This window comes from Vulpes vulpes, chromosome 13, assembly GCF_048418805.1.
Source record: "Vulpes vulpes isolate BD-2025 chromosome 13, VulVul3, whole genome shotgun sequence".
NCBI classification, from domain to species: Eukaryota; Metazoa; Chordata; class Mammalia; order Carnivora; family Canidae; genus Vulpes; species Vulpes vulpes.
This window is the reverse complement of record NC_132792.1, coordinates 56934921-56961674: the sequence shown is the minus strand read 5'-3', so window position 1 is coordinate 56961674 and position 26754 is coordinate 56934921. Positions and strand designations below refer to the sequence as shown.

Below are 26754 nucleotides of genomic sequence, written 5' to 3'. Positions count from 1 at the left end.
TCTGATTGTATCACTGAGGTGTAGTTTAATATGTTTCTCTGTCTTCTGATCTATAAATTGGTAGTGGGACTTGAAGCTTCATCAGATTGAGATTTGATTATTTTGGACAAGACTAATTCATAGATGATGTTGCTTATATTATCTGTTGTTGCATTAACAAATTGCCCCTAAAAGTTTGAGGTTTTTTTTTGTTTTTTTTTTTGTTTTGTTTTAAGACTGAATTATTTGAGAGAGTGTGATTGAGCAAGGGAAGGGGCAGAGGGAAAAGCAGAGAAACAGATTTCCCACTGAGTGGGGAGCCATGTGAGGGTCCATTCTAGGACCCTGACCTGAGCTGAAATCAAGAGTTGGACACTTAACCATCTGAGCCACCCAGGTGTCCCAAAAGTTAGAGGTTTAAAACAAAATACCACATGGTGCCTGTTGGTCCAGTATCTGGGAGTAGCTTAAACTGTATGCTTCCGGCCCAGGTTCTCTCATGAGGTTATAGTCAAGCTATCAGCTGGTACTACTGTCATCTGAAGGCTGAACTGGAGCAGGAGGAATGATTTCCAAGGTGGCTTACTCACATGACTGACACATTTTGCTGGCTTTTTGACAGCCTTAGTTTCTCACCACATGGTTCTCTCTTCAGGGTTACTTGCTTTCCCTAGAGCAACTGAGCCAGAAGAACAACATGGAAGCCACAATGATGTATATGATCTAGCTTGGAAGTTGCACACTGTCTTTTAAGCAGTATTTTATTTGTTACAGAGTCAGCCCTATTCATTGGTGGAGGAGTTTACACAAGGATTTGAATATTAGGAAATAAGGATCATTGGGAACCATCTTGGAGGCTAGCTACCATAGTGTTCATCCATCAAGAAGTTCACAAAGTTTGTTCCTCTCTTTGTAAAGTGAGAAACCATTGATACTTGGTGCCTAAGTTCAGTGATTCATTAGGTTTTGCAAAATGGTTATATTCTATTTTTCTTTTTTCATATACTAGTTGAATACTTCTAAAAGTAGAGAAAAAAGAGTATAAGGAGGCAAGGGAAACTTGTCCCATCTATTCTCTGATTACCAGTAGCTCAGTTTCTATAGAAAAGTCAGGATAAATGCTTGATTCTTTCTCTTTATTTACCAGTTTTCAAAAGAGTTGACTTCTTAGCATCATCTAATGATTAATTAGACTTTAAACAACTTTTGAGCTCAGGACACCTGGGTGGCTCAGTTGGTTGAACGTCTGACTCTTGGTTTCAGTTCAGGTTGTGATCTCAGGGTTGTGAGACTGACCCCACATTGGGTTCCACACTCAGTGAAGAGTCTGCTGGAGATCCTCCCTCTTCTCCATCTCCCCCTTCCCTGGCTTGTGTTCATTCTCTCTAACTCTCTCTCTCTCTCTCCCTCCCTCTCTCTCTCTTTTAAATAAAGACTTTATTTATTCATGAGAGACACACAGAGAGAGAGGCAGAGACAGGAGGCTCCATGCAGGGAGCCCAAGGTGGGACTCGATCCTGGGACTCCAGGATTATGCCCTGAGCCGAAGGCAGATGCTTAACTGCTGAGCCATCCAGGCATCCCTCTCTCTCTCAAATAAATAAATAAAATCTTTTAAAAGATTATGACCTCATACTTTTGAATATATTTGGTGTATTTCAGTTCATTGTAGTTACTATCTGGATGTTTATATAGTCTATAGGTAGGCTGAATAATGATTCCTCAAGATGTTCATGCCTGGAAACTGTCACGTTAAATGGCAAAAGGTATTTTATAGATAGATCTTGAGGAGATTATCTTGGATTAGCCCAATGGTTTTAGTGTAATCACAGAGTTCTTATAAGAAGGAGGCAGCAGGTCAGAAGAGAAGGTGATGTGCTGACGGAAGCAGAGATGGGAGTGCTGAACTTTGAAGATGGAGGAATACAAGTGTTGCAGCTCTCTAAGATGAAAAAGGAAACAGTTTCTTCCCCCAGAGTCTGCAGAAGGAACTGGCTCTGCCATTGATGATGTGATGTCATGCAATAAAATACAGTGAGTACACTGCAACATAATACAATATAATCCTCTAATTACTGGATGTAATTTCCTCCAAGAAGGCCTCCCTGACTCCCCACTAAATCAGTGGTTAGTCATTACAGCAGCCATAGGAAAGCCATCTTTGGTCAGTGGGGAATGTCTTCTTATTGGTTATCTACTATGCTAAGATGTTCCAGGCTCCATCCTGCACATTTTTCTGCCCCAGACCTGGAACCAGCAATTTCTCCAGTCTTTCTTCCTTTTAGTGGGAAATAGTATTTTTGAGACCACTAGGGGCATTCATAGGCTTTCCTTCTTTTTCACTTTTTAAATGTAAAAAATATATAAAATTCCCCATCTTAATGAGCCTCAAGCACAAGTTCAGTAGTGTTAACTATATTTATGTTGCTGTGCAACAGATCTTGAGAACTTTTCATCTTGCAGACCTAAAACTCAATACCCATTAACAACTTTCACTTCCCTATCCTCCCACAGACTTTTGCCTTTTTAAAAATGGGAAAGTAGCACAGTTCTTTAGTGGAAGCTTTCACCAACATATGATTATTTTCCTCTAAACTTGTAGATTTTTAAGCCCTGACTCCATGCTATTTTTATTTTTTGGCTACTAATCCTAAACTATGTCCTATAAAGGATTTTAGGTAGCAAAGTATCTAAAAGATGAGCTATTTTTCTAGAACAGAGTGAGAGTTTTGAAATACATGCCACATGCAAAATATTGATCATTTCCTTATCAAGGCTCAAAATATTCCCTGGAGCTGTACTTTGCTTAAGTACAATACTGGTATGCCCCTGCTCACAATGCAGAACTACAGCTAATATCCCATGTCTGTGGTCTCATCTCATCTGGCTCTGCCCTGTGGCTGCACCTTTTGCAGAGCAGAAATAGTTTGCATCAGACCATTCAGTTCAGACCTATAGGTCCAGCTCCCTGGGCCATGAGACGTTACTACATAAAAAACCTGTGGGAGAGAATAACAATGCAGATACAGAAAGGCTGGCAGTCTGTTGGGATTCTAAAGGAGACCTACAGACTGGTTTTGTTACTATTGACCAGGAAGTACCTTGTTTTGCTTTTAAAGTTCTGTGATCTCATTTGCATTAAGTGTTCTAGAAGAGTATATTCTAAATCATTTTCCTCTCCACTGGCCGGAAGTGCTCAAATACTAAATATACACGAAAGAGGAAACTCAGGAGAGAAACTCAGAAATCATGTGACCAATGACTAAGTTAAATTTTTCTGCTTACTGAAAGGGAAGAGTCAGTTGAATAGTTACTGAGTCTCCTTGTATTTTTAAAGTTTTGAGGATACCAAATCATGTTTCCGTTTATGCTTTTTTCTACTCTGTTTTCTTCCATATTCACTGAACCTGGGGAGCAATATTGGATCTGCAACTCCTCTGATGCCAGTGTTTGGTATGCCTATTGTGGTAAGTAAAACAGCAACAAGTGGTACAGGGGTTATGTTTTCATAAGAACTCCCTGCTGCTGTCTCAGGGACACAGGAAATGACAGTGTATTCCAGCTGCTGTTTGCAGCAAAGGTGATGGCTGCCCTGTGTGGATTTTCTCAATCCTTCACAGACCTTATCAGTCTCTACACTGTGTTGTACTTAACCTCTGGCTGCTTCTGTTGTTCTGTTGAGTCAACTCTCTCCACCTTGAGCCCAGTTTCAAATTCTTCCCAGTTTTGGCAGAACTCTTTGCTTCTGAGCTTTTTGCCTCAGCCTTGAGAAGGTAGCCTTTTGGAATTGATTATTGCTCTGGTATGTGATTTTTTCACAGCAGTAGGAACATAACAGGTGCTTTATAAGTACTTGTTCGAGGCCATGACTTTTGAGGAGTCTTGGAGTCACCTCCTAATTTGGATGTTAGCCTGGTTCTGTCAGTTACCAGCTGTGTGACCTCGAGTAAAAAAATACTTAGCCTCTCTGTGTCCCAGCTTTTTTTACTGTAAAATGAAAGTGATTTTATAAGTTTTATTTATTTATTTATTTATTTATTTATTTATTTATTTATTTATTTATTTAAAGAGAGATTGTGGGGGGCGGGGCAGAGGGAGAGAAGAGAGGGGATCTCATACAGGCTCAATGCCCAGTGTAGAGCCAAGGTGATCCTTGATCTCATGACCCTGAGGTCATGACCTGAGCTGAAATCAAGAGTTGGATGCTTAACTGACTGAGCACCCAGGTGCTACCAAAAGTGATTTTTTAAATAATAAAAGTAATAAAAATGAAGTTTTTAAATAATAAAAAGAATTATTATTTTAAAAGATTTTATTTATTTATTCATGAGACACACAGAGAGAGGGAGAGAGAGAGAAAGAGAGAGGCAAAGACACAGGCAGAGGGAGAAGCAGGCTCCATGCAGGGAGCCCGACGTGGGATTTGATCCCAGGTCTTCAGGATCACACCCTGGGCTGAAGGTGGTGCTAAACCCCTGAGCCACCTGGGCTGCCCACCAAAAGTGATTTTAAAGCTGTTTTACGAGGATTGTTGAGTTTTCAGCACATAGCCACATACAAACAAGTATTGATTACTTAAAAAATCAGCCATACACTAATGTTAACTAGCTGCATCATGGTTTTTTGTTTTTCCTCCCTATTTCTCTACAAATATCTGCCAGTCTAAAAGCACAGCATCAGGGCTAGACTGCAGTTTTGGTTTGGTATTTTCCACTGGTTTGCTCATCATGGGTTGACTGGTCTTTTCTACGCATTAGCCATATCAGGAATGTTTGATGCTTCTGCAAATGCTGGTTCTTTGAAATTCTGTTGGGAAAAAGGATTGGTGTTCTAATCATTTGAGGGAGACTTAGAAATGTACTTTGAGTTCTGAAAAATTCTGAAACCTATTTAATCCAGATTTTCAATTTTATTTTATTTTATTTTTTGAGCATGTGTTGGTTGTCTTGAGAAACACAGTCTGACAAATACTAATACAAAGCTACTACAGAAAATTAGAGTAATTGCCAGGTGTGAGGACAAGATTTAACTGTGTGACCAATCTTTTATTGTGGCTTTTTTTCCTATGTGTGGATTGCACTAAATTCCCTTGCAACTTATCTCTGAAATTTTTCGATTTTTTTTAAGACTTTATTTATTTATTCATGAGTGACACACAGAGAAAGAGAGGCAGAGACACAGGCAGAAGGAGAAGCAGGCTCCATGCTGGGAGCCCAATGTGGGACTCGATCCCCAGACTCTGGGATCATGCCGAGTCAAAGGCAGATGCTCAGCTGCTTGAGCCACCCAGGTGTCCCTATCTCTGAAATTTTTCCATCCTACAAAGTCAGTTTACCTCTCCGCCTCCGGAAAGCGCCTCTAGTCCACTACTGCCAAGCTTTTCCTCTCCTTTGGCTTCTAGGTATCACACATTGATTATGTCACCTTTAAAAAAAAAAAAAAGATTTTACTTTTAAGTAATTTCTACACCCAACATGGGGCTTGAACTTACAACCTCAAGGTCAAGAGTCACATGCTGGGGCACTAGGGTGGCTCAGTCAGTCAGTAGAGCATCTGACTCTTGATTTCGGCTCAGGTCATGTTATCATGGATCACAGGATCAAACCCCACATCTGGGTTCTGCATTCAGCGGGGAGTCTGCTTGAAGATTCTCTTCCTCTGCCCTTTCCACAAGTGCATCTTTGGACTACCTTCATTTATTTTTGTCCATGTCCATCTTCTACCTCTGGCAACCACAAATCTCTTCTCTATATCTATAAATTTAGTGTTTTATTTTGTAGATTCTGCATGTTACAGAGATTATACAGTATTTGTCTTTCTCTGCCCCTCATAGGCCATCCATGTTGTAAATTGGGCTTTTTTTCTTTGGTCATAAACTATTTAGTGATGAACATCTTTTGGTCAAATATTTGTGAACATCTATGATTAAGTGAAATGACTGTTAATATAATTCATTCTATAAGAATTTTGTTGCAGGTAAACTCAATTAATTGAATGAGAGGTGTTAACATTAATTTTTTAAAGGTTATTAATTAATTAATTAATTAATTACTTTATTTATTTATTTATAGAGTATGTGCAGGGGTTAGGGGCAGAGGGACAGGGAGAGACAATCTCAAGCATATTCCACACTGAGCTGGAAGCACATGGTGGGGCTAAATCCCATGGCCCTGAGATCATGACCTGAACCAAAACTGTTAGAATCTGATACTAACAGACTGAGTCAACCAGGTGCCCCTAACATTAATTTTAAGAGTTGCATTCAGGGGTAAATCCGCAAACCCTACTATTGTCTCTCTCCCCTACTTCTCAGTGCTTTTTATGAACTTCTCGTCTATATCTTTCTTGAAACTCTTTCTTCAGGAAGACTATTCAGTAGCTTATTCATTCATTTATTTACCCATTTAACATTTACCAGATCCCTAAGTACTTGATGTGTATTTTCTATTTTGAACCAATGGAATATGCATAAAGTGAAGAGAGTGGAGAACCATGTTGACAGGAAAAGGTTAAAACATTCCAAAATAGAACAAGTAATTTTTATGAATTTTTTTTTGAGTTTTTTTCCTCCACACAGTTTAAAGTAATTTAGTATCTTCAGCTTCTACTTTAACAATATTAGGGAATTAAAACAATATTTATGTTATGGGAAAGTTTCTTTTCTGTATTTGTACAGTATTTTAAAATCCATTTTACGGTAGTAGGAACACTTTACATGAGATCTCACCTCTTCAGTATTTGAATATACAACACAATATTATTGACTATAGGCACACTGTCATACAGCAGAGGTCTAGAACTTATTCATCTTGCTTGACTGAATCTTTATGCCTGTTGGTTAGTAATTCCCCATCTCCTCCTACCCCCAGGCCCTAGCAACCACTATTCTACTCTTTGATTCTATGAATTTGACTATTTTAGATACTTCTGTAAGTGGAATCTTGCAGTATTTGTCCTTATGACCAGCTTATTTCCCTTAGCAAAATGTTCATAGGATTCATCCATGTTATAGTATATTGCAAAATTTCCTTTTTTAAAAAAATATTTTATTCATCTATTCATGAGAAACATACAGAGACAGGCAGAGACATAGAGGGAGAAGAAGGCTCCCTCCAGGGAGCTTGATGCAAGACTCGATCCCAGGACCCCGGGATCACGACCTGTGCCAGAGGTAGATGTTCAACCATTGAGTCACTCAGGTGTCCCCCAAATTTCCTTTTTTTCTTAAGGCTAAATAGTATTCCACTGTATGTATAGACCACATTTTCTTTATCTATTCATCTATCTGTAGACATTTAGGTTGCTTTCATATCTTGGGTATTGTGAATAGTGCTGCAGTGAACACGGAGTATAGTTATCTCTTTGAGATCCTGATTGAAGTTCTTTTGGATAAATACCCAGAAATGGGATTGCTGGATCATGTGGTAGTTCTATTTTTAATTTTGCATTCATTTTACACCATTTTACATTCCCTCCAATGGTGTATAAGTGTTCCAATTTCCCTATATCTTTGCCAGCACTTGCCTTTTGCTTTTTTGTTAATAGCTATCCTGACAGGTGTTAGGTGATATCTCATTGTGATTTTGGTTTGCATTACCCTGATACTTAGTGATGTTGAACATTTTTTTCATAAACCCATTGGCCATTTGATTGTCTTCTTTGGAAAAAATGTCTTCAGCCCATTTTTATTTTTATTTTTTTAAAGATTTATTTATTTATTTATGATAGGCATAGAGAGAAAGAGAGGCAGAGATTCAGGAGGAGGGAGAAGCAGGCTCCATGCCGGGAGCCTGACGCGGGACTTGATCCCAGGACTACAGGATCACGCCCTGGGCCAAAGGCAGGCGCCAAACCGCTGAGCCACCCAGGGATCCCCTCAGCCCATTTTTAAATCAGGTTATTGGTTTTTTTAAATAATTGAATTGTTAGAATTCCTTATACATTTTGGAGATTAACCCCTTATTATCTATACCGTTTGCTAATATATCCTCTCATTCCTTATGTTGCCTTTTCACTCTGTTGATTGTTTGCTGTGCGGAAGCTTTTTAGTTTGATATAGTTCCACTTATCTCTGTTTTTTCTGCCTGTGTTTTGGTGTCATATTTAGAAATCATGGTCAAGATTGATGTCTTGAAACTTTTCCTCTGTCTTCTTCTAGGGCTTTTACAGTTTTGAATCTTATGTTTAAGTCTTTAATCCATTTCATGCTGATTTTTGTGTATGGCATGTGATAAGGGTCCAATTGGATTCTTTTGCATGTAGAAATCTAGTTTTCCCAACACCATTTGTTCAAAGGACCATCCTTTCTCTATTATGCATTTTTGGCATCCTGTCAAAGATAATTTGACAATATATGCATGAATTTATTTCTGGATACTCTGTTCAGGTCCACTGGTCTCTATGTCTGTCTTTATGTCAGCATCACACTATTTTTTATTACTGTAGTTTTGTAATATAGTTTGAAATTAGGAAGTGTGATGCCTTCAGATTTGTTCCTCTTTCTCAAGTTTAATTTGGCTATTTTGTAGTTCCATATGAATTTTAGAGTTGTCTTTTCTATTTCTGTAAAAAAAAATGCCACTGAGGGGTGTCTGGGTGGCTCAGTTGGTTGAGCCTCTGACTCTTGACTTCAGCTTAGGTTGTGACATTGGGGTTGTGAGATTGAGCCCTGCTTTGGGCTCCATATTCAGTGTAGAGTCTGCTGGAGATTCTCTCTCCCTCTCCCTCTGCACCCCCACCCCCCACCTGCGTGCTCTCTCTCTCTCTAAAATAAATAAATATTTTAAAAAATGCCACTGAGGTTTTGGTAGGGAACACATTGAATCTGTAGATTGCTTTGGGTAATATGGACATTTAAAGAATTTTAATTCTTTTAGGGCATCTGGCTGGCTCAGTCGGTATAGCATATGACTCAGTCTCGGGGTTGTCGGGCAGCCCGGGTGGCTCAGCGGTTTAGCACCGCCTTCAGCCCAGGGCATGATCCTGGAGACTTGGGATTGAGTCCCACATCGGGCTCCCTGCATGGAGCCTGCTTCTCTCTCTGCCTGTGTCTCTGCCTCTCTCTGTGTCTCTCATGAATATAAAAAAAAAAAAAAAAATCTCGGGGTTGTCAATTCAAACCACACACTGGGTGTAGAGAATACTTAAAAATAAAATCTTAAAAAAAGAAAGAATACTATCTTCCAGTGAATGAACACAGGATGTCTTTCCATTGTTTGTGTCTTATTGAATCTCTTTCATCAGGTTTTGTTGCTTTCAGTATATAAATCTTTCCCCTCTTTTATCAAGTTTAATCCTAGGTATTTATACTTTCAGATATTTATTCTTTTAGATTGTTTTCTTAATTTCCTTTCAGGTAGTTCATTGTTAGTATATAGAGATTTTGTATGCTGACTTGAATCCTGCAATTTTCCTGAATTTGTTGATTAGTTATAATAGTTTTTTAATGGAGTCTTTAGGATTTTCTGTGTATCAAATTGTGTCTTGGGGAGCCTGGCTAGCTTTATCAGTGGAGCATATGACTCTTGACCTTGGGATTGTGGGTGTAAGCCCCACATTGGGTGTAGAGATTACTTAAAGATAAGATTTTTTTTTAAAGATTTTATTTGTTTATTAGAGAGAGTGAGAGAGAGAGAGAGAGAGAGAACACAGGTAGTGAGGAGTGGTAAGGGAGAAGTAGACCTCCCACTGAGCAGGGAGCCAGATGCAAGGCTTGATTCTAGGACCAAGGGGTCATGGCTTGAGCCAAAGGCAGATGCTTAACTGACTGAGCCACCCAGGTGCCTCAGAAATCATTTGGGGAATATAAATAATAGTGAAAGGGAATATAAGGGAAGGGAGAAGAAATGTGTGGGAAATATCAGAAAGGGAGACAGAACATAAAGACTCCTAACTCTGGGAAACGAACTAGGGGTGGTGGAAGGGGAGGAGGGCGGGGGGTTGGAGTGAATGGGTGACGGGCACTGAGGGGGGCACTTGACGGGATGAGCACTGGGTGTTATTCTGTATGTTGGTAAATTGAACACCAATAAAAAATAAATTTATTAAAAAAATAGTGTATTCACACACACACACACACACAAAGAAATCATGTCTGCCTACAAGGAAAATTTTACTTCTTTCTTTTCTTTTTTTTTTTTTTAATTTTTATTTATTTATGATAGTCACAGAGAGATAGAGAGAGGAAGAGAGAGAAGCAGGCTCCATGCACCGGGAGCCCGACGTGGGATTCGATCCCGGGTCTCCAGGATCGCGCCCTGGGCCAAAGGCAGGCGCCAAACCGCTGCGCCACCCAGGGATCCCTGCTTCTTTCTTTTCAATCTGGATGCTTTTTACTTATTTTTCTTGCCTAAGTGATCTGACCAGGTCCTCTGGTGCTATGTAAGGAAGGGCTATCCTTGCTTTCTTGCTTTCTTTCTAATCTTAGAGGAAAACTCAGTTTTTTGTCATTGAGTGTAATGTTAGCTATGGGATTTTCATAAATGGTCTTTATTATGTTAAGGCCATTTCCCTAGTTTGTTGAGAGTTTTTATCACAAAAGGGTGTTAAATTTTGTCAAAAGCATTTTCTGCATCTGTTGAAATAATCATGTGATTTTTATACTTCATTCTATTAATGTGGTATATTGCATTAATTAATTCTCTTATGTTGAAAACTTGCATCTAAGGGATTAAATCCCATTTGGTCATGGTGTATGAACCTTTTAATCTGTTGTTGAATTTAGTTTGCTAGTAGTTTGTTGAGATTTTTTTATATCTATATTCACTAGAGTTATTGGCCCATAGTTTTCTTTTTCTGCAGTGTCTTTGTCTGGTTTTAGTATCAGGGTAATGCTGGGCTCATAAAATAAGTTTGGAAATGGTCTCTTTCAATTTTTTGAGAGCTTGCGGATTGGTATTCATTTTTATTTAAATGTTTGGTGGTAGAATTTACCCATGAAGCCATCTGGTCCCAGGCTTTTCTTTGTTGGGAAATTTTTGATTACTTATTCCAATCTCTTTATTAGTTATAGGTCTGTTCCGACTTTCTAATTTGTTATTCCTTTGGGTATTTTCCTTAGAAAACTTGGGGCTTTGAATATATGAACCAACCTCTTGCTTCCTGAGTGAAGTTAGGGACTATAGGGTTTTTTTTTCCTGATTGTGCTGTTCCAGATGCAGGGGTTCTGGTAAAAGCATGTCCTCTACTGATCTTGGTGAGTCTGATTTAACATTCTCCTGGAATACAGGAAATTTTCAATTAATTTCTGATTTTTTGCAAAAGGAATTTGTCCATGGGTTGTTGCTGAATTGCTATGTTTGTGAGGGGAAGGAGGGTCTTAGACTTCTTACTCTGCCTTTTGCTGATGTCACTCCTCTAGGGAGTGAGATGTTTTTAACCACCCCCGATTTTTCTCATTACACGATTTTAATGGCGTCTTTTGGAGAATGATGGTCAGAATACTCTGCTTACTAGAAACGATTTATAATATTTTATTGACATTATCTTTATTCTTCCATTTAGATCACATGAAAGCCCCTATTTCAATAGATCTTAATCCCTGTATAGCAATGAAGGGAAGCAAGGGATATTTGCATCTTTACTACATTCCAAGTAAGTTCAATGTTTTGTTTTTGTAATTCAATGAAGAATGTTCAAGAAGTATTAATGATAAATTATTTTGTTCCAAATGTGCATGTATTAGTTTTCTATTTCTATGTGATGAATTACCACATTTTAGTGGCTTAAAACAGAACACATCTATTATCTTGCAGTCTTTGGGTGTCAGTAGTCTAGGCATGGCTATGTTTTGTCTGCTTCAGGATCTCCCACAAGGTTTCAATTAAGGTGTCAGCCAGGACTGGAGCCTTTTCTGAATGTTCAAGTAGGGAAGAAGCTAACAACCACTTCTAAGCTCATGTGGTTGTTGACAGTATTCAATTCCTGTCTGGCTGTTGGATGGCATTCTGTGCCTTGCCATATGGGGCTTTTCAACATGGCTTTTTGCTTCATCAAAGCCAGCAGGAAGGACAGTCAGCTGACAAGATAGAAGTCAAAATCTTCTTATGTAGCCTAATCATGGAAGTGTCACTCTATCACCTTTGCTGTATGCTATTTGTTAGAAGCAAGCCACGAGGCTAACTCATACTCATGGGGGGAGCGGATTACATATGGCATGAGGGCAAAATGTAAATAACTCGAGACTCCTAATAATCTAATAGGTATATCCTTTGTCAACCATTAACTATTCAGCTCATTAACAAGTAAAGCCGGGTTTCCACTAATCAAAGATCTGTAATAAGCAAGCCTCAACTTTTTTTTTTTAATAATGATGATCTTTCTAAGAAAAACTATGATGATGATGGGATGAAAGAAGGCAATGATTTTTTGTTTTGTTTTGTGCTGTGTCTTGTTTTTCCTCTCTATGATTTTATGTGTCATCATCAGCTTAGTAAAAATGAAACTGAGTGCTGGTGACAGCATTAGGATGGATGAGTATCTGTGGAAACATACAAAATGCTCTTCCTCTTTTCTTCCTCGTCAACTCTGTTGCCTCTAAGTCCTAGGATCCTAGGAAACTTCAGTTCTAACCATTATCATTATCATTATTGTCTTAATCATCACTAATATAATTTATATCCTAACTTATATTAATTTAATACATTTCATTGCTGGTAATTTGTTCAAATTTTCTATTTCTCTGATTCAGTTTTGGAAGGTTACATGTTTCTAAAAATGTATCCATCCCTCTAGGTTGTCCAATTTGTTGGCATGTAATTTTTCATGATGTTCTCTTATAACATTTGGATTTCTGTGGTATTGGTTGTTATTTCTCCTCTTTCACTTCTGAGTTTATTTATTTGAGTCCCCCCTCTCTCTCTCTCTCTTTCTCTCTGATGAGTCTAAGAGTCTGACTAAAGGTTTATCACTTTTGTCAAACTTTTCAAAGAATCAGCTCCTGGTTTCATTGATTATTTAGTCATATTTTCCCTGAGCTTCCCTAGAATGTATTGGAATGTCTGTGTAAAATGTGGGGCCATATTCATAGAAATCAACCTTATTGTTATGGGCCTATAGCTACTTAAATTCAATAAGAGCTAAAACAACTTGAAGCAAAAATAAGTTGGGGATGGAAATTATTTTGAGACTATAGCTTTGCTAGCAAATTATTTGTGTACTATTAACTGATTAATAAATAAATAAATAAATAAAGCTGGACTTTAACCCTCCTTCAAAGTTATATCTGAAAGTTCTTGGAGTTGTCTTAGCTGAGCTCAGAAACAGTTTTCTTTGTTACTGTGTAAAGCTACTGTTTTTATTTTTTTTATTTTTTTTATTTTTTATTTATTTATGATAGTCACAGAGAGAGAGAAAGAGAGGCAGAGACACAAGCAGAGGGAGAAGCAGGCTCCATGCACCGGGAGCCTGACGTGGGATTCGATCCCGGGTCTCCAGGATCGCGCCCTGGGCCAAAGGCAGGCGCCAAACCGCTGCGCCACCCAGGGATCCCAGCTACTGTGTTTCTTATCTCTCACTCTGACACCTACATTGGTATCCCTGGCCTACTGAGGCATACACGTGGTATCTCACTTTGTCTATTGTTCGTGTGCCTAAAATGACCACAGTGATGCCCAGGAGCGAGGAGCTTCTCAAGATGTATACTGTTGAGATGTCAAAGCAGCATATCCTTTCTTGAATCATGCTGTGTTCCGTGCAGAAATGAAAGAAGTTTTATTGTCTTGAATCGTCATTGGTACCACAACAGTACCACCATCTACTCATGTCTCAAGGAATTCCCTGTGAGAACAGCCCATCAACTTCTACACATATCCCTGCTTTTGGAGTGGTGCAGGCCGTTCATGGAGTGAACCATGGAACTATTATTTAAAACAGACCCTATGATGTTCTTTTCTACACTTTGCCATGAAAGTAGAGATATAGAGACAAATTAGGTAGTTTGGTGATATTTTAGGCTCAGAGTAATGAGGGCCTGCATTAAGAGAGTGATGATGAGGATAAAAAGAAGGCTAGTAAGATTTACTAGGACCGGGAATTCTAATGCCTATATAGTGATGAAGACAAAGAAGTCAATTTTGGATCTGTTCAGTGAGACAATGAGCAACATTTGAGTAGAGATACTGAACGCATATGTGGGACAGGTGCTCAGGAGAAAGGTTGAGACTAAAGATGATGAATTGGGAATTAACACCCTATGTGGTACTTAAAGCCAGGGTGTATGTGCAACGTGAAAATTGAGAACCCAGGACGCAACTCTAAGAAAGAGAAGCCAATGAGGAGAAGGAATCAGAGAGGTTGGAGGATAACTAGAAGAGAATGGTAGCACCAAAGCCAAAGGAAGGAGTTTTGAGGAAGTAACTGGCATTTCTGTTAAGCATACCAAGTTCAGGTTAAATATGGAAAAGTTTTCTTTTGATTTTGGCTATAATGAGTCATGGGGACTTTATTAGGAAAATATTTTCAGAGAGGTAGTGGTTATAATAATTTTTTAAAAAGTAATCTTTATACCCAATATGGGACTCAAGGTCATGACCCTGAAATTGAGAGTTCCATGCTCTATCTACTGAGCCAGCCATGAGCCCTACAATAATTGTTTTTATCATAAAAAAAGATTGTACGTATTTTCCAGTTGGGCCAACTGAATAAATTAGAAGAGTTGAGCAAAATGCAGTGTTTAATGGAATTTTCCATGTTAAACGGTATTAGGGAGACCATGAGGAAATCATAAGATAACTTGTGTAATTTTTAATAAAAAGATTGTTTTATTCTTCAATAATTCTTTCATCAAAACTCCTAAAAAAGTTGGCATGAGTTGATTATCCTTATTTCCTTTCCTTCCCCTTTCTTTTTTCTTGAACTTCCTAGCACAACTGTAACTAGAACTGGAAATTTTACATCTCCGTTTGATAGTTTTCTCAAAAACATAGGCTCCTCTTTTCAGGCATAGCATACATAATTCTTCCTGTAGAATATTCTGTTTGGTTACAGTCTACTAATTATTCTCTTAGAACTTTAGTGTTCTCATGTGTTACACAGGAATAGCAATAAGTTTTTGTGATGATTTAACGAAGTGATGTAGCAATGCCCACATGGTAAGTTGTTGTGATGATTAAATGAAATAAAGTGTCAGGCAAGTGTAAGTGTAAGGTACATATTAATTATTATTTATAAAAGAATCTATTATTTGAAGGACTAATGGTTTTTTTTCTTTTTAAGGAAGAGATATTAAAAAACTATATTTCAATCTCTATATATCTTTTAACTCCATGCATTTACCAATGCGCAAAGAAGTTATTTGCCGAGGATCTGATGATGTTTATTCTTTTTGCAGAGCTCTGAAGGGAGGTAAGCATTTAATTCGTATTATTTTCGTAATAGAACATAATAGTTTATGAGAATGTTCTGAATATTAAAAGCACTGAGAATGTGCCATTCCTTTTCTGATAATTTTTTCATCCAAAGTTTTTACTTTAAACAGCTTAAGTATTTTACAATTATGTTACTGAATTATTATGAAGATGGTACTTATTTAAGTGTGTTTGAAGGTATATTAAAATTTTTACCTTGTTTAGTTTAATGTTGTACATTTGCCCTTGGTTATGGATCCCTTTTTCTAAATATTACATTTGTTATAGAATCTCACTGAACTGCAGTTAAGGGAACAGGATTGGTGGAATCAGTAGGGAAAGAAAAAAAAAGAATTAAAAAAAAAGTTATTAAAAACAAACCTCACTAGATTTTTCTACCATGTTTTCTTCAATATCTTTCTCCACTTCTTTCCATCCTGTTGTTATTCACAGAATCACAAAATTTCAGAGCTTAGAACCTTAAAGGTCATTTATTGCAAACTCATGAATTTTTCCTTAATAATTTTTAACTAGTATTTTAAATAGCTTAAATGTTTATAAATATTATACTATCACATTGCCAAAAATTGGGAAGTATAAACAAGAATGTCACAGAATAATATTTCTAAAAACATTTTGGAGTATTTCCTTCTGATTTTTCAATGAATGTACATTGCTGCTGTACTTTTAAGTATACCACACTATAATACTTTTCCTTTATGTTTTTTTTTAAAGATTTTATTTTTAATTAATCTCTACAGCCAAGATTGGGGCTTGAATTTACAATCCCAAGATTACGAGTCACATGCTCTACCAACTGAGCCTGCCTGGTGTCCCAGTAATTTTCTTTTTAAAAATTATTGTATTTAATTTTTTGACTAGATAATCCATGTGATTCAAAAACCAAAGTATAAACATTACATGTGAAACATCTCCCTTAGTGGGTATGCTGTAGTTTATTTAACCATAATCCATGGGGCACCTGGGTGGCTCAGTGGTTGAGCATCTGCCTTTGGCTCAGGTCCTGATCTCGGGATCCTGGGATTGAGTCCCACATCAGGCTCCCCTCAGGGAGCCTCCTTGTCCCTCTGCCTATGTCTCTTTCTCTCTGTGTCTCTTATGAATAAATAAATAAAATCTTAAAAAAAAAACATGATCCTGTTGGATATTAGTTTCCTTCTGATATTTTTTACTATTATAAATAATATCGCAATAAATATATTTCTGTATATAATCTTCCTTATATTTTATATTTGAATATGTTTGAAAGAAGTTATATATAACTCCTAGGGAAGTATCTGAGCATAATTGGGTTAACTACATTAGTGGTTTTGTCTACGTAGGCCAAATCACTTTTTTTTTTTTTAATTAATTTTTATTGGTGTTCAATTTACCAACATACAGAAAAACACCCAGTGCTCATCCCGTCAAGTGTCCGCCTCAGTGCCCGTCACCCATTCCCCTCCAACACCTGCCCTCCTCCCCTTCCACCACCCCTAGTTCGTTTCCCAGAGTTAGGAGTCTTTATGTTCTGTCTCCCTTCCTGATATTTCCCAACATTTCTTTTCCCTTCCTTTATATTCCCTTTCACTATTATTTATATTCCCCAAATGAATGAGAACATACACTGTTTGTCCTTCTCCGATTGACTTATTTCACTCAGCATAATACCCTCCAGTTCCATCCATGTTGAAGCAAATGGTGGGTATTTGTTGTTTCTAATTGCTGAGTAATATTCCATTGTATACATAGACCACAGCTTCTTTATCCATTCATCTTTCGATGGACACCGAGGCTCCTTCCACAGTTTGGCTATTGTGGCCGTTGCTGCTAGAAACATCGGGGTGCAGGTGTCCCGACGTTTCATTGCATCTGAATCTTTGGGGTAAATCCCCAACAGTGCAATTGCTGGGTCGTAGGGCAGGTCTATTTTTAACTCTTTGAGGAACCTCCACACAGTTTTCCAGAGTGGCTGCACCAGTTCACATTCCCACCAACAGTGTAAGAGGGTTCCCCTTTTCTCCGCATCCTCTCCAACATTTGTGGTTTCCTGCCTTGTTAATTTTCCCCATTCTCACTGGTGTGAGGTGGTATCTCATTGTGGTTTTGATTTGTATTTCCCTGATGGCAAGTGATGCAGAGCATTTTCTCATGTGCAGGTTGGCCATGTCCATGTCTTCCTCTGTGAGATTTCTCTTCATGTCTTTTGCCCATTTCATGATTGGATTGTTTGTTTCTTTGGTGTTGCCAAATCACTTTTCTAAAGGAATGTATCAACATATACCTTACATCACCAGCAATGTGAATGTACAGTAGTTTAATCTCTGTCTTGTTAATCTCTGTCTGTCTTGGACATCATCTAAAAAAGAAGAAGTTTAAAAAATACCTATTAGGTTAAAAAAATTGTTTTATTGACATTTAAAAATTACTATTGCAGTTGAATATTTTCCTATACAATTAGTTACCATTATAACCTGTGCCATCTCTTGTTTAAAAAATAGATTTTAGGTAGGGGCACCTAGGTGGCTCAGTCAGTTAAGCGTCTGACTCTTGATTTTGGCTCAGGTCATGATCTCAGGGTTGTGAGATCAAGCCCTGTCTTAGGCTCCCTGCCCAGGGGGGAGTCTGCTTGGGATTCTCTCTCTCCCTCTCTCTCTGGTCTCCTACCCCCAGCTCTCTCTCTTTCTCTCTCTCTTAAAAAAAAAAAAAAGGATTCTAGGTAGTTTACATGCATACATCAAATTTAGCAACATAGCATCAATTAGATACAGATGGGACAAAAAATGATAAAGATTGGGAATTAATGGAATGAGGGTACTATAAAATTCGTAACAGGCTTATACTGGCTTTGACATTTACATCAATTTGATTATACATTTTCTAGCAGTCATTAAGAAAATTGTTTCTAAGTACATCAATTTTTTGCTGTGTTAGTGAAGCTTTGAGATGTATCCCCTAGCCAACCATCTCTCCACAGTCCTGACTTGTCTGCCACCCCCAAAACATATGCAAATAATGGAGCTGGCATTGCTTCTAAATCTGGGCTCAGAGTTGGAAAGACCGGAGTCTCTGTTCCACCTTTTCCACCTACCAGCAATGTGGCCTTGGGTGTGTTATTTAACCTCTATCAGCCTCATTTTCCTCATCTGTAAAATGGGGACAGTGAAGCCTATTGGATTCATGATTTTAAGGATATAATTAGAGAATGCATGATTTTAAGGATATAATTAGAGAATGCATAAAGAAACTGTGCTCAGAATAAGAATTCAAGATGTATGGTTCTTGAATAATAAATATTCATGTGGGTAATAGGAGGCCTTTTCTTTCTGATTTTATAGTCCTGTCATTTTTACAAGTAAGGAGGCCGATGCCTGGAGTGATTAAAAAAAATGTGTCCTTGGCCATTTGAGCTAGTAACAGAGTAGCCTCATGACTCTTAAGGCTCACTCTTCCACTGTACAATGCTTTCTCTTCGAAAGAAAAAAAAAACTCTTGGAAGATTATTGTTTTTTTTTTTTTTTTTTTTTTTTTAACAACTGTTCTACAATCCCTCCTAATCTCTGTGAGATTATGTTGACATTTTATCTGAATTTTTAAAGTTTCACTTTCTTGAGATTTAAGATGTGTCAGACTCAGCCCAGTCTGTTGGCTCTCCCTCCCTCCCTCATTTCCTTTCACAAACATCTGTTGAACCTAATTTGAGCAAGTCATGATTTAAGCTCTGGTGATCCAAAGTTGAAAGATAGGTTCTCTCTCCTCAGAAGGTCCCTCTGTACTGGGAAAGACAGTCCCAGGAACAAAAATTATAATGAAATGTCATAAACGTTGATAGATTTATATGCTCCTGGTTTTAACTATATAGTTATCAATTTGCTGTGATAGAACTCAGATACGGTTTCAGAGAATATTTTATTAAAGTCTTGAATCTGAGAACATCAAAGAGGAGGAGGAAGGACATTCCTTGGAGAGGAGACAGCATATGCAAATGCATCTAGCCATGAAAGAATATGGTTTGTTTGGAGAGTAGTTTTGTAGTTGGAGCAGAATGTGCTGTGGGCAATTGCTGGAGATGAGCCTAGGAAAGGGGGCAGAAGCATACATGTAAGTCATGCACAAAATATTGGCCTGCATCTTGTCATCAGTGGGTAGAGATGACCCACTGAGATTTTCAGTTTTGCAGCTAACCAGTGTCCATATGGAAGGAAGCGGGGGTTGGCTGAGACAGGAAAATGGGATGGAAGGAGGAGCAGCCAGGAGGCTGAGAGACTAGGACGGCTGAACAAAGATGGTGGCCTTGGAGCAGAGGGGAGGAGAAGAAAGAGGGCATATTTGGAGGTAGAATCGGCAGGACAATCGCCGATTGATTTGATGTGGCAGCCAGAAATTAGGTAAATTCAAGGACTAGTAGAGGGCCAGTGACGGGGATTAATGGAAGTGGTATTATCTGAAATGATGTGTACAGGAAAAGGGGCAGATTTTTAAAGAGAAAGCAATGGGTTCTGGTTTGGGCATATTGAGCTCAAGGTAATTTTGGAACACTCAAATAAACATGTCCATCTGGTAGCTGAGTATATGGGCTCAGAGCTCAGGGCATTCTGATTTAAGAAGCACTGATGCTATCAAGAGACCCTTGAAAATTTGGGAATCAAATTAGTAAGTACCATACGTATCTACTTTTAAAATAATTTTCCTTTTTGTATTTGTTACAAAAGTCATATATTTTTAGGATATGGTATTTAGAAAATGTAGGCAAGCAAAAATAAAATAAAAATTACCCACAATTTTACGACTTCTTATAAGCACGCGCGCGCACACACACACACACACACACACAGACACACACACACACACACACACTTTGTTTCTTTTAAAAACATGTTTGAGAGGAACCTGGGTGGCTCAGTCAGTTAAGTGTCTGCGTTTGGCTCAGGTCATGATCTCCAGGTCCTGGGACTGAACCCTACATTGGGCTCCCTGCTCAGTGAGGAGTCTGTTTCTCTTTATCCCTCTCCCCACCACCCCTGCTCATGTTCATTCTCTCTCTCTCAAATAAAGACAATTGTATTTTATTTTTTCAGTAAGCTACACTCTCAATGTGGGACTTGAACTCATAACTCTGAGATTTAGAGTCATATGCTCTACAGACCAAGCTTCTCTCTCTCAAATAAACAGATAAAATAAAATCTTAAAAAAACACATTTGAAAATAAATAAATAGATACTTCAAAGGCATCTTAAATTTAATTATCTGTTAGCCCTGTTTCCAGAATCTTCCAGAAAGGTTGCTGTAACAAAGTACCACAAACTGGCTGGCTAAGAACAACAGATATTTAATGTCTGACAGTCTGGAAGCCAGAAGTCCAAAATCAAAGTATTGGTGGGGCTGTGCTCCCTCTGATGGGGTGAAGGACAGATCTGCTCCAGGCCCCTCTCCCAAGATTCTGAAGGCCCAGGTGCTTCTTGCCTTGTAAATGGCCATCTTCTTCCTGTGTCCCTTCACAGTCTTCTCGCCATGCATTTCTGTCTGTGTGTCTAAATTTCCCCTCTTTATAAAGACAGTCCTATGAGAATAAGGCCCACCTTAATGACCTCATCTTGACCATCTTGCAAAGGTGCTGTTTCCAAATAATGCCATGCTCACAGGTACTGGGGGTTAGGACTTCAACATCTTTTTGAGGGACACAATTCAACCCATAACACCATCTAAGGCTTAGGGTCCTGTATTTTGCATGATTGTCACGAAAAGCGTGCTGGACCACGAGTGAGCTGCATGGGAAGAATAGAGAGGAGCCTAAGCAGGGGTTCTATCTTCCTTTCCTCTGGCTCTGCCTCAATTCTCCTCTGGCTTCTTGAATGTGGGGAGAAGCTTCAAGCTAACCTCCCCTAAGAGAAGAATGGGCTATGTGAGCAACATATGAGCTTTCTAAGAGAGACAAAACAATGGAAAAAGACTACCCCCTTCAGAGAAGGTTAGTGCCCCTTCTTCCTACCTGACCTGGTGAACATTTGGACAGTCTCCCCAGATAGAAATCTCAGAGTTACCCTTGATTTCTTTCTCAAATCCTCAAGTCTTGTCCATCTCCTTTCCTTTCTCTCTCATACAAAGTTTTCAGGATTGGCTTCACAACGAGGGCCTCATATTCAGAGGGCTTCACATTTAGAGTTTAATATTTTGTGATAATAGTCTTGAGATTCTTAATAATTTTATCTTTGAGTGTGTGTTTTGTAAGTGTAGTCTGATAGGACAATGAGGCATGCATGCAACTCCCCCAGATGGGTTCTTGGCTCCCTGCTACCCACTGCTCTGCTGGTACCCTGGGCCCTGCTTGATAACCCCTTCCCAGTTACAACCAGTGACCCCTGCCACCTGGTGGGGGCCTTGGATGCAGGGAGGGTCAGGATCAGGTGAAGGGGCCCTGCAGTGTCTGAAGTGGGATGTGGCCACTCCACCTGGGCTGGCACTGTTCAATGGGTGACTAGTTGGGGGCAAGACTGCCTCCCCACCAATGGGTAGCTCATGCAGGTATTACATGGAGGTTGCAAAACCCTTGAGGGTCACTCGTGGGACAGCATGCCAGTGGGAAGGAAAGAAGTCTGATTTGTCTTCTCTGCTCCCATGTGAATCATGAGGCAAATGGCAGCATAGGGGAGGGGGACCTTAGGCAGCTGTCAGGCCCACACTTTGCACAGGTGCCCCCATCATGAAGCAGCCCCCTGGATATCTTTGAGCTTCTATACTCCCCTTTCACTCAGTGCCAAGAGAATATTCCCTTGGATCATTCCATGCCTGGGGAGATCTTCTCTTCCTTTTTTCAAATTTCCTGAGTCAAGCTTATGTGAATTTTCTCTGGTCAGCTTGACATACCTTCGGGGATGAGCTACCAAATACAAATTGTGTAAATTCAGTGATTCTACCTGAAGCTCTGATATTTGTGTTTTAAGCTGTCATTGTGCAATATAAAGATGAATGGTAATTTAAAATTCTGTTTGACTTCAAATGATATTACATAGCAAATATATCATGGCAAGTCTAGAGAAAGACTGTGGAAGAAAGGAAAAAGCTTTATATTTCCATACCTTGAATAGGATGTCTCTCCTGCTTTTTGAATAAGGGGCCCCCATTTCCATTTTACACTTGGCCTTGCAAATTATGTAGCTGAGCCAGAGACTCAGGGACCAGATACTAGGGAGCTGGAGATTCAGAAGTGATCAAAGCAAAGCCCCTGTCCTCATGGAACTTGTAAACTAGTAAGCAAGCTCATAACTTAGTCATGAAATTACATAAAAATGAAATAAGATTCGGCTTATGATAAGTACTCTCAAGGAAAGCAGCAGGCTGATGAGATAGACCAGATTTATCCACACAGGAAGGCACCTGAATTGGTGGGCATGGAGGCATTTTACTTCTTCTCTTCACCTCTGTCACTATCTCCTGGCCTTTCACTGGTCTCCCTGAGTCTTAGTGCCCCCTTAAGCCCATATGCACAACATGGTGACCCATGTTTCTAATCACAATCTGACCATTTCACACCCTTGGATGTTCTTTCATTGCCTCCATTCTCTCAAATGGAACCTGAGCCCATTTATGTTTACTTCTTCAGATTTACTTCTAAGCACTCCTACGTCTTTGTTGCTTTAATAATGCTGAGCCACTTGCAGGGTGTATGTGTTAGTCACACTGATTTTCACTTTCCTGCCTTTGCTCCTCTTTTTCATCCCTTTGGAATGTCCTTCTGTTCCTTCCTCCCCATCCTTTATGACAATTCAACTCACTTCTTTTTTCTAGAATCTCTTCCCATGCCATCTTGTGAATAACAGTAATTATAATATCAGTGGTAATATTAATGACATCATTATTATTCACAAGATGCCCCGGGAAGAAGGTCTAGAAAGGAGAAGGAATAACATTTAATGTTCTAATAAATAACATTTTCATGTTAATAAAATATAAGGAGTGCTACATTCCAGGCATTGTTCTGAGCACCTACAAGCGTTAAGTCGTAGAGCCTCATGTTATCCCTGTGAAGTAGGTGTTATTATCCATTGCCATTTTACTAAAGCACAGAGTAGTTAAATGACTTGCCCAAAGCCACACTCCAAGTAAGTAGAGGAGCTAGCTGGGATTCAGATCCAGAACCATCACTCTCACCAAAAATGCTACACTGCCTTTATTCTTGCTACATCTTTTTATAGCATTGTATCTGTATCTTTGTATCTTTACACGCCTATATCCCCAATAGACTTCAACTATTTGAGAGAAGGAACAGTGTGTACTAGCCTATTGTCTCCTCAGTCCCTGGTACATAGTTGTTTTCAATAAATACTTGTTGAACTATTAAATTTGAAATGGATTGGGCTTGAATAAAAAAATCATGGCATCATGAAGATATGATCACTGTGCTAAGCTCAAGAACTAATATCTCAGTGTATTAATACCCTGAATAAGGATATACTCTGAAGCAAATAGATGTTTTTTTATGAGAATAGAAATATATATACGCAGAAAAAGTCTATTCATTTGCCATTAAGGATTGTCTTTAGCTAGTTAGGAGAATAATAACCATTATAGTTTGCGTTTGACTATATTACTACAAAAGAGATTTTTGGCCACTATTGATTTTGTTAGAGATTCAAAACATTTCTACTTTTCTATCCTTATCCTGTAAATTCACTCCTTTGGTGTTCCTGATTAGGTCAGTGGAATGTGGTGTGTTCCATAGCATCTGTGGGGCCAGGCCCATGGCCTTGCATTTCAACAGTGACTACTCATGCTCCTCAGTGTGGAATTGGAAGGAGATTTGGTATCCTGGCTGCTTCCCAACTCTCTCCTCCACCTATTATTACTTTGCTGAAGGAGCAGCAGTATTAAATATGTACATATATAATTTGGAATGAAACATATGAGCACTAGCTTGTTCATTCATTCACTATTGAGACTAGTAGGCCTTAAAATTTTGCATCCCTTGAGGCATGAAATTTGGGCTGATACTGAGAGATGCGTGGGGTGGCAGAGGAAGCCATAGGAGAATCATAGGATGTAAAATTCATTACTTCTACAGTTTGCTTGGGACTATCTCTGCCAGTAGCAATGTAAAAGGTGCACTCCATACTACATTTAAAAAAGAAAATCACCTAATGATGACCAATGTAACTTTTTGTATTTTGTATTTTGCTTGTAGAGACTGTGAATACAAGAATACCCTTCTCCTTTAGGGGAATACGATTTTCTAAGGTATTGTTCAAGAGTCATTTGTACTGTCTTAAGAATCTTTTGCAGGGGGATCCCTGGGTGGCGCAGCAGTTTGGCGCCTGCCTTTAGCCCAGGGATAAAGTCGGGCTCCCGGTGCCTGCTTCTCCCTCTGCCTCTCTCTCTCTGTGTGTGTGTGTGACTATCATGAATAAATAAAATCTTTAAAAAAAAAAAAAAAGAATCTTTTGCAGTAACGAATATGTTAAAAATTTGAAACAAGCCATTCACAACTTCAGGAATAGTTATTGAACATTAAGGTGTTTAAGCTTGTGTTTTTCACTTTTATTTAGTTTTGAAGGTATTTTGCCATTCTTTCCATAGAATATGGAAATATGGAAAAGTAACACGAAATCTTTTCCACTTCATGTTTTTCCTCTAAACCTAAATGGCTAAAAGTAATATGAATGCTCATTATTAATATGTTGAATGATCTTTGGGGAAAGCACTGTACGACTGCTGTGTATAACTCAGTAACTGCCTCCATGAATAGTAATGATGTAATTTTAGATATTTGTATTTAGTTATCTGGCAATGAAATTTTGTACATGTTTCGCTTTGGATGACTTTTATTTTTCTTTATTTATTTTTTAAGATTTTATTTATTCATTCATGAGAGACACACACACACACACACACACAGAGAGAGAGAGAGAGAGAGAGAGAGAGAGGCAGAGACACAGGCAGAGGGAGAAGCAGGCTCCATGCAGGGAGCCCGATGTGGGACTGGATCCCAGGTCTCCAGGATCACGCCCTGGGCTGAAGGCAGGCGCTAAACCACTGAGCCACCCAGGGATCCCCCTGGATGACTATTTTAAAATAAACTTCAACAATGCATATTCCTTACCTATTTTGTTCTAAAGGATATTGATTATTTGAAAATCTCACAGGCTAATTGCAAAAAACATCCTCTTATAATTGGGAAATAAATAGGTTTATGCTTACTGAATTCAAAGGCATTCAAAATTTCATCCTATTAGATTACCGAGATAATGATAATCAATTTAATTTAAAGGGCTTCTTCCTACTAAGACAAAATTCTTATAAAAGTCTTACAAAATGGGGGCACCTGAGTGACTCAGTCAGCTAAGCCTTAAGGGTCTGCCTTCCGCTCAGATCATGATCTCAGAATTCTGGGATTGAGCCCTGAGATTTGAGAGATTCCAACTCCCAGAAGGCAGTCTGCTTCTCCCTCTTCCTCTGTCCCTCCCTCCCACTCACATGTGTGCCTGCTCTCTCTCTCTCTCAAATAAGTAAGTAAGTAAATAAATAAATCAATAAAATCTTTTTCAAAAAAAGTCTTACAAAATAGAAGCATCTAACATTTTATTTACTTCTATTTCTTATTTCTCATTTAGGGACAATACAGATGTGTTGCAGAAGCCATCTCTGGAGATACTGAAGAAATGCTCTTTTGTTTGAATTTTACCGTCATATACCACCCTGATTTCAATTAGAATAAATAGAGTATATTTTTATTTTTCAGAGGTTTTATTGTTCACTTAATTTTTTTTCAAAGTGTACTAGTGTGCTAGGGCTGCCATAACAAATAGCACAGACTGGGTGGCCTGAACAATTAGAAATTTGTTTTCTCACAGTTTTGGAGGCTAAAAATCAGAGATGGAAGTGTGGGTGGGTTTGGTTCCTTTTGACTCCCTTCAGCTTGTAGATGGCTGCCTTGTAGATGGATGTGTCTTCACATGGTCTTCCCTCTATGTGTGTGTCCTAGTCTCTTCTTATAAGGATACCATCACATTGGTTTAGGGAACCACTCTAATGACCTCATTTTACCTTAACTACCTTTTTAAAGGCAATAACTACAAATCCAGTTACATTCTGAGGCGCTGGGGGTTAGGGTTTAAGCATATGAATTCTGGAGGAGCAAAATTCAACCCATAACACACAGGTAATGAAATCTCTTGAACTGGTTGACTCCTCCCCATTTCCTGCCTCTCTACCCTGGGGCAAGTTACCAGCATTGCTCTCCTGGACAGTGCTTGCATCGGCAGCACATATACTAAAATCTCCTGGACTACTCCCCTGCCTCCTGTCTCATCTTTCTGCACCTGGTCAGGTGCCTCTGGTAAAGTATTCTCCACAAAGGCAGTTTCAAAAATACTTTCAAAATACAGGTCCAGTAATGTCACCACAATGCAAATGAAACAAAATGAAGTGAAGCCAAACA

General features: G+C 38.7%; 1 protein-coding gene across 1 annotated transcript; it reads left to right on the top strand.

The window, feature by feature from the left end:
• The first annotated feature begins 1689 nt into the window (after nt 1-1689).
• Nucleotides 1690-26054, top strand: LY96 (lymphocyte antigen 96). Its single transcript, XM_026012692.2, has 5 exons — nt 1690-3446; nt 11482-11571; nt 15193-15321; nt 24502-24554; nt 25928-26054. Exons 1-5 carry the CDS (start codon nt 3335-3337, stop codon nt 26024-26026), a joined length of 483 nt encoding a protein of 160 aa, XP_025868477.1. The 5' UTR covers nt 1690-3334; the 3' UTR covers nt 26027-26054.
• The last annotated feature ends 700 nt before the right edge of the window (nt 26055-26754 follow it).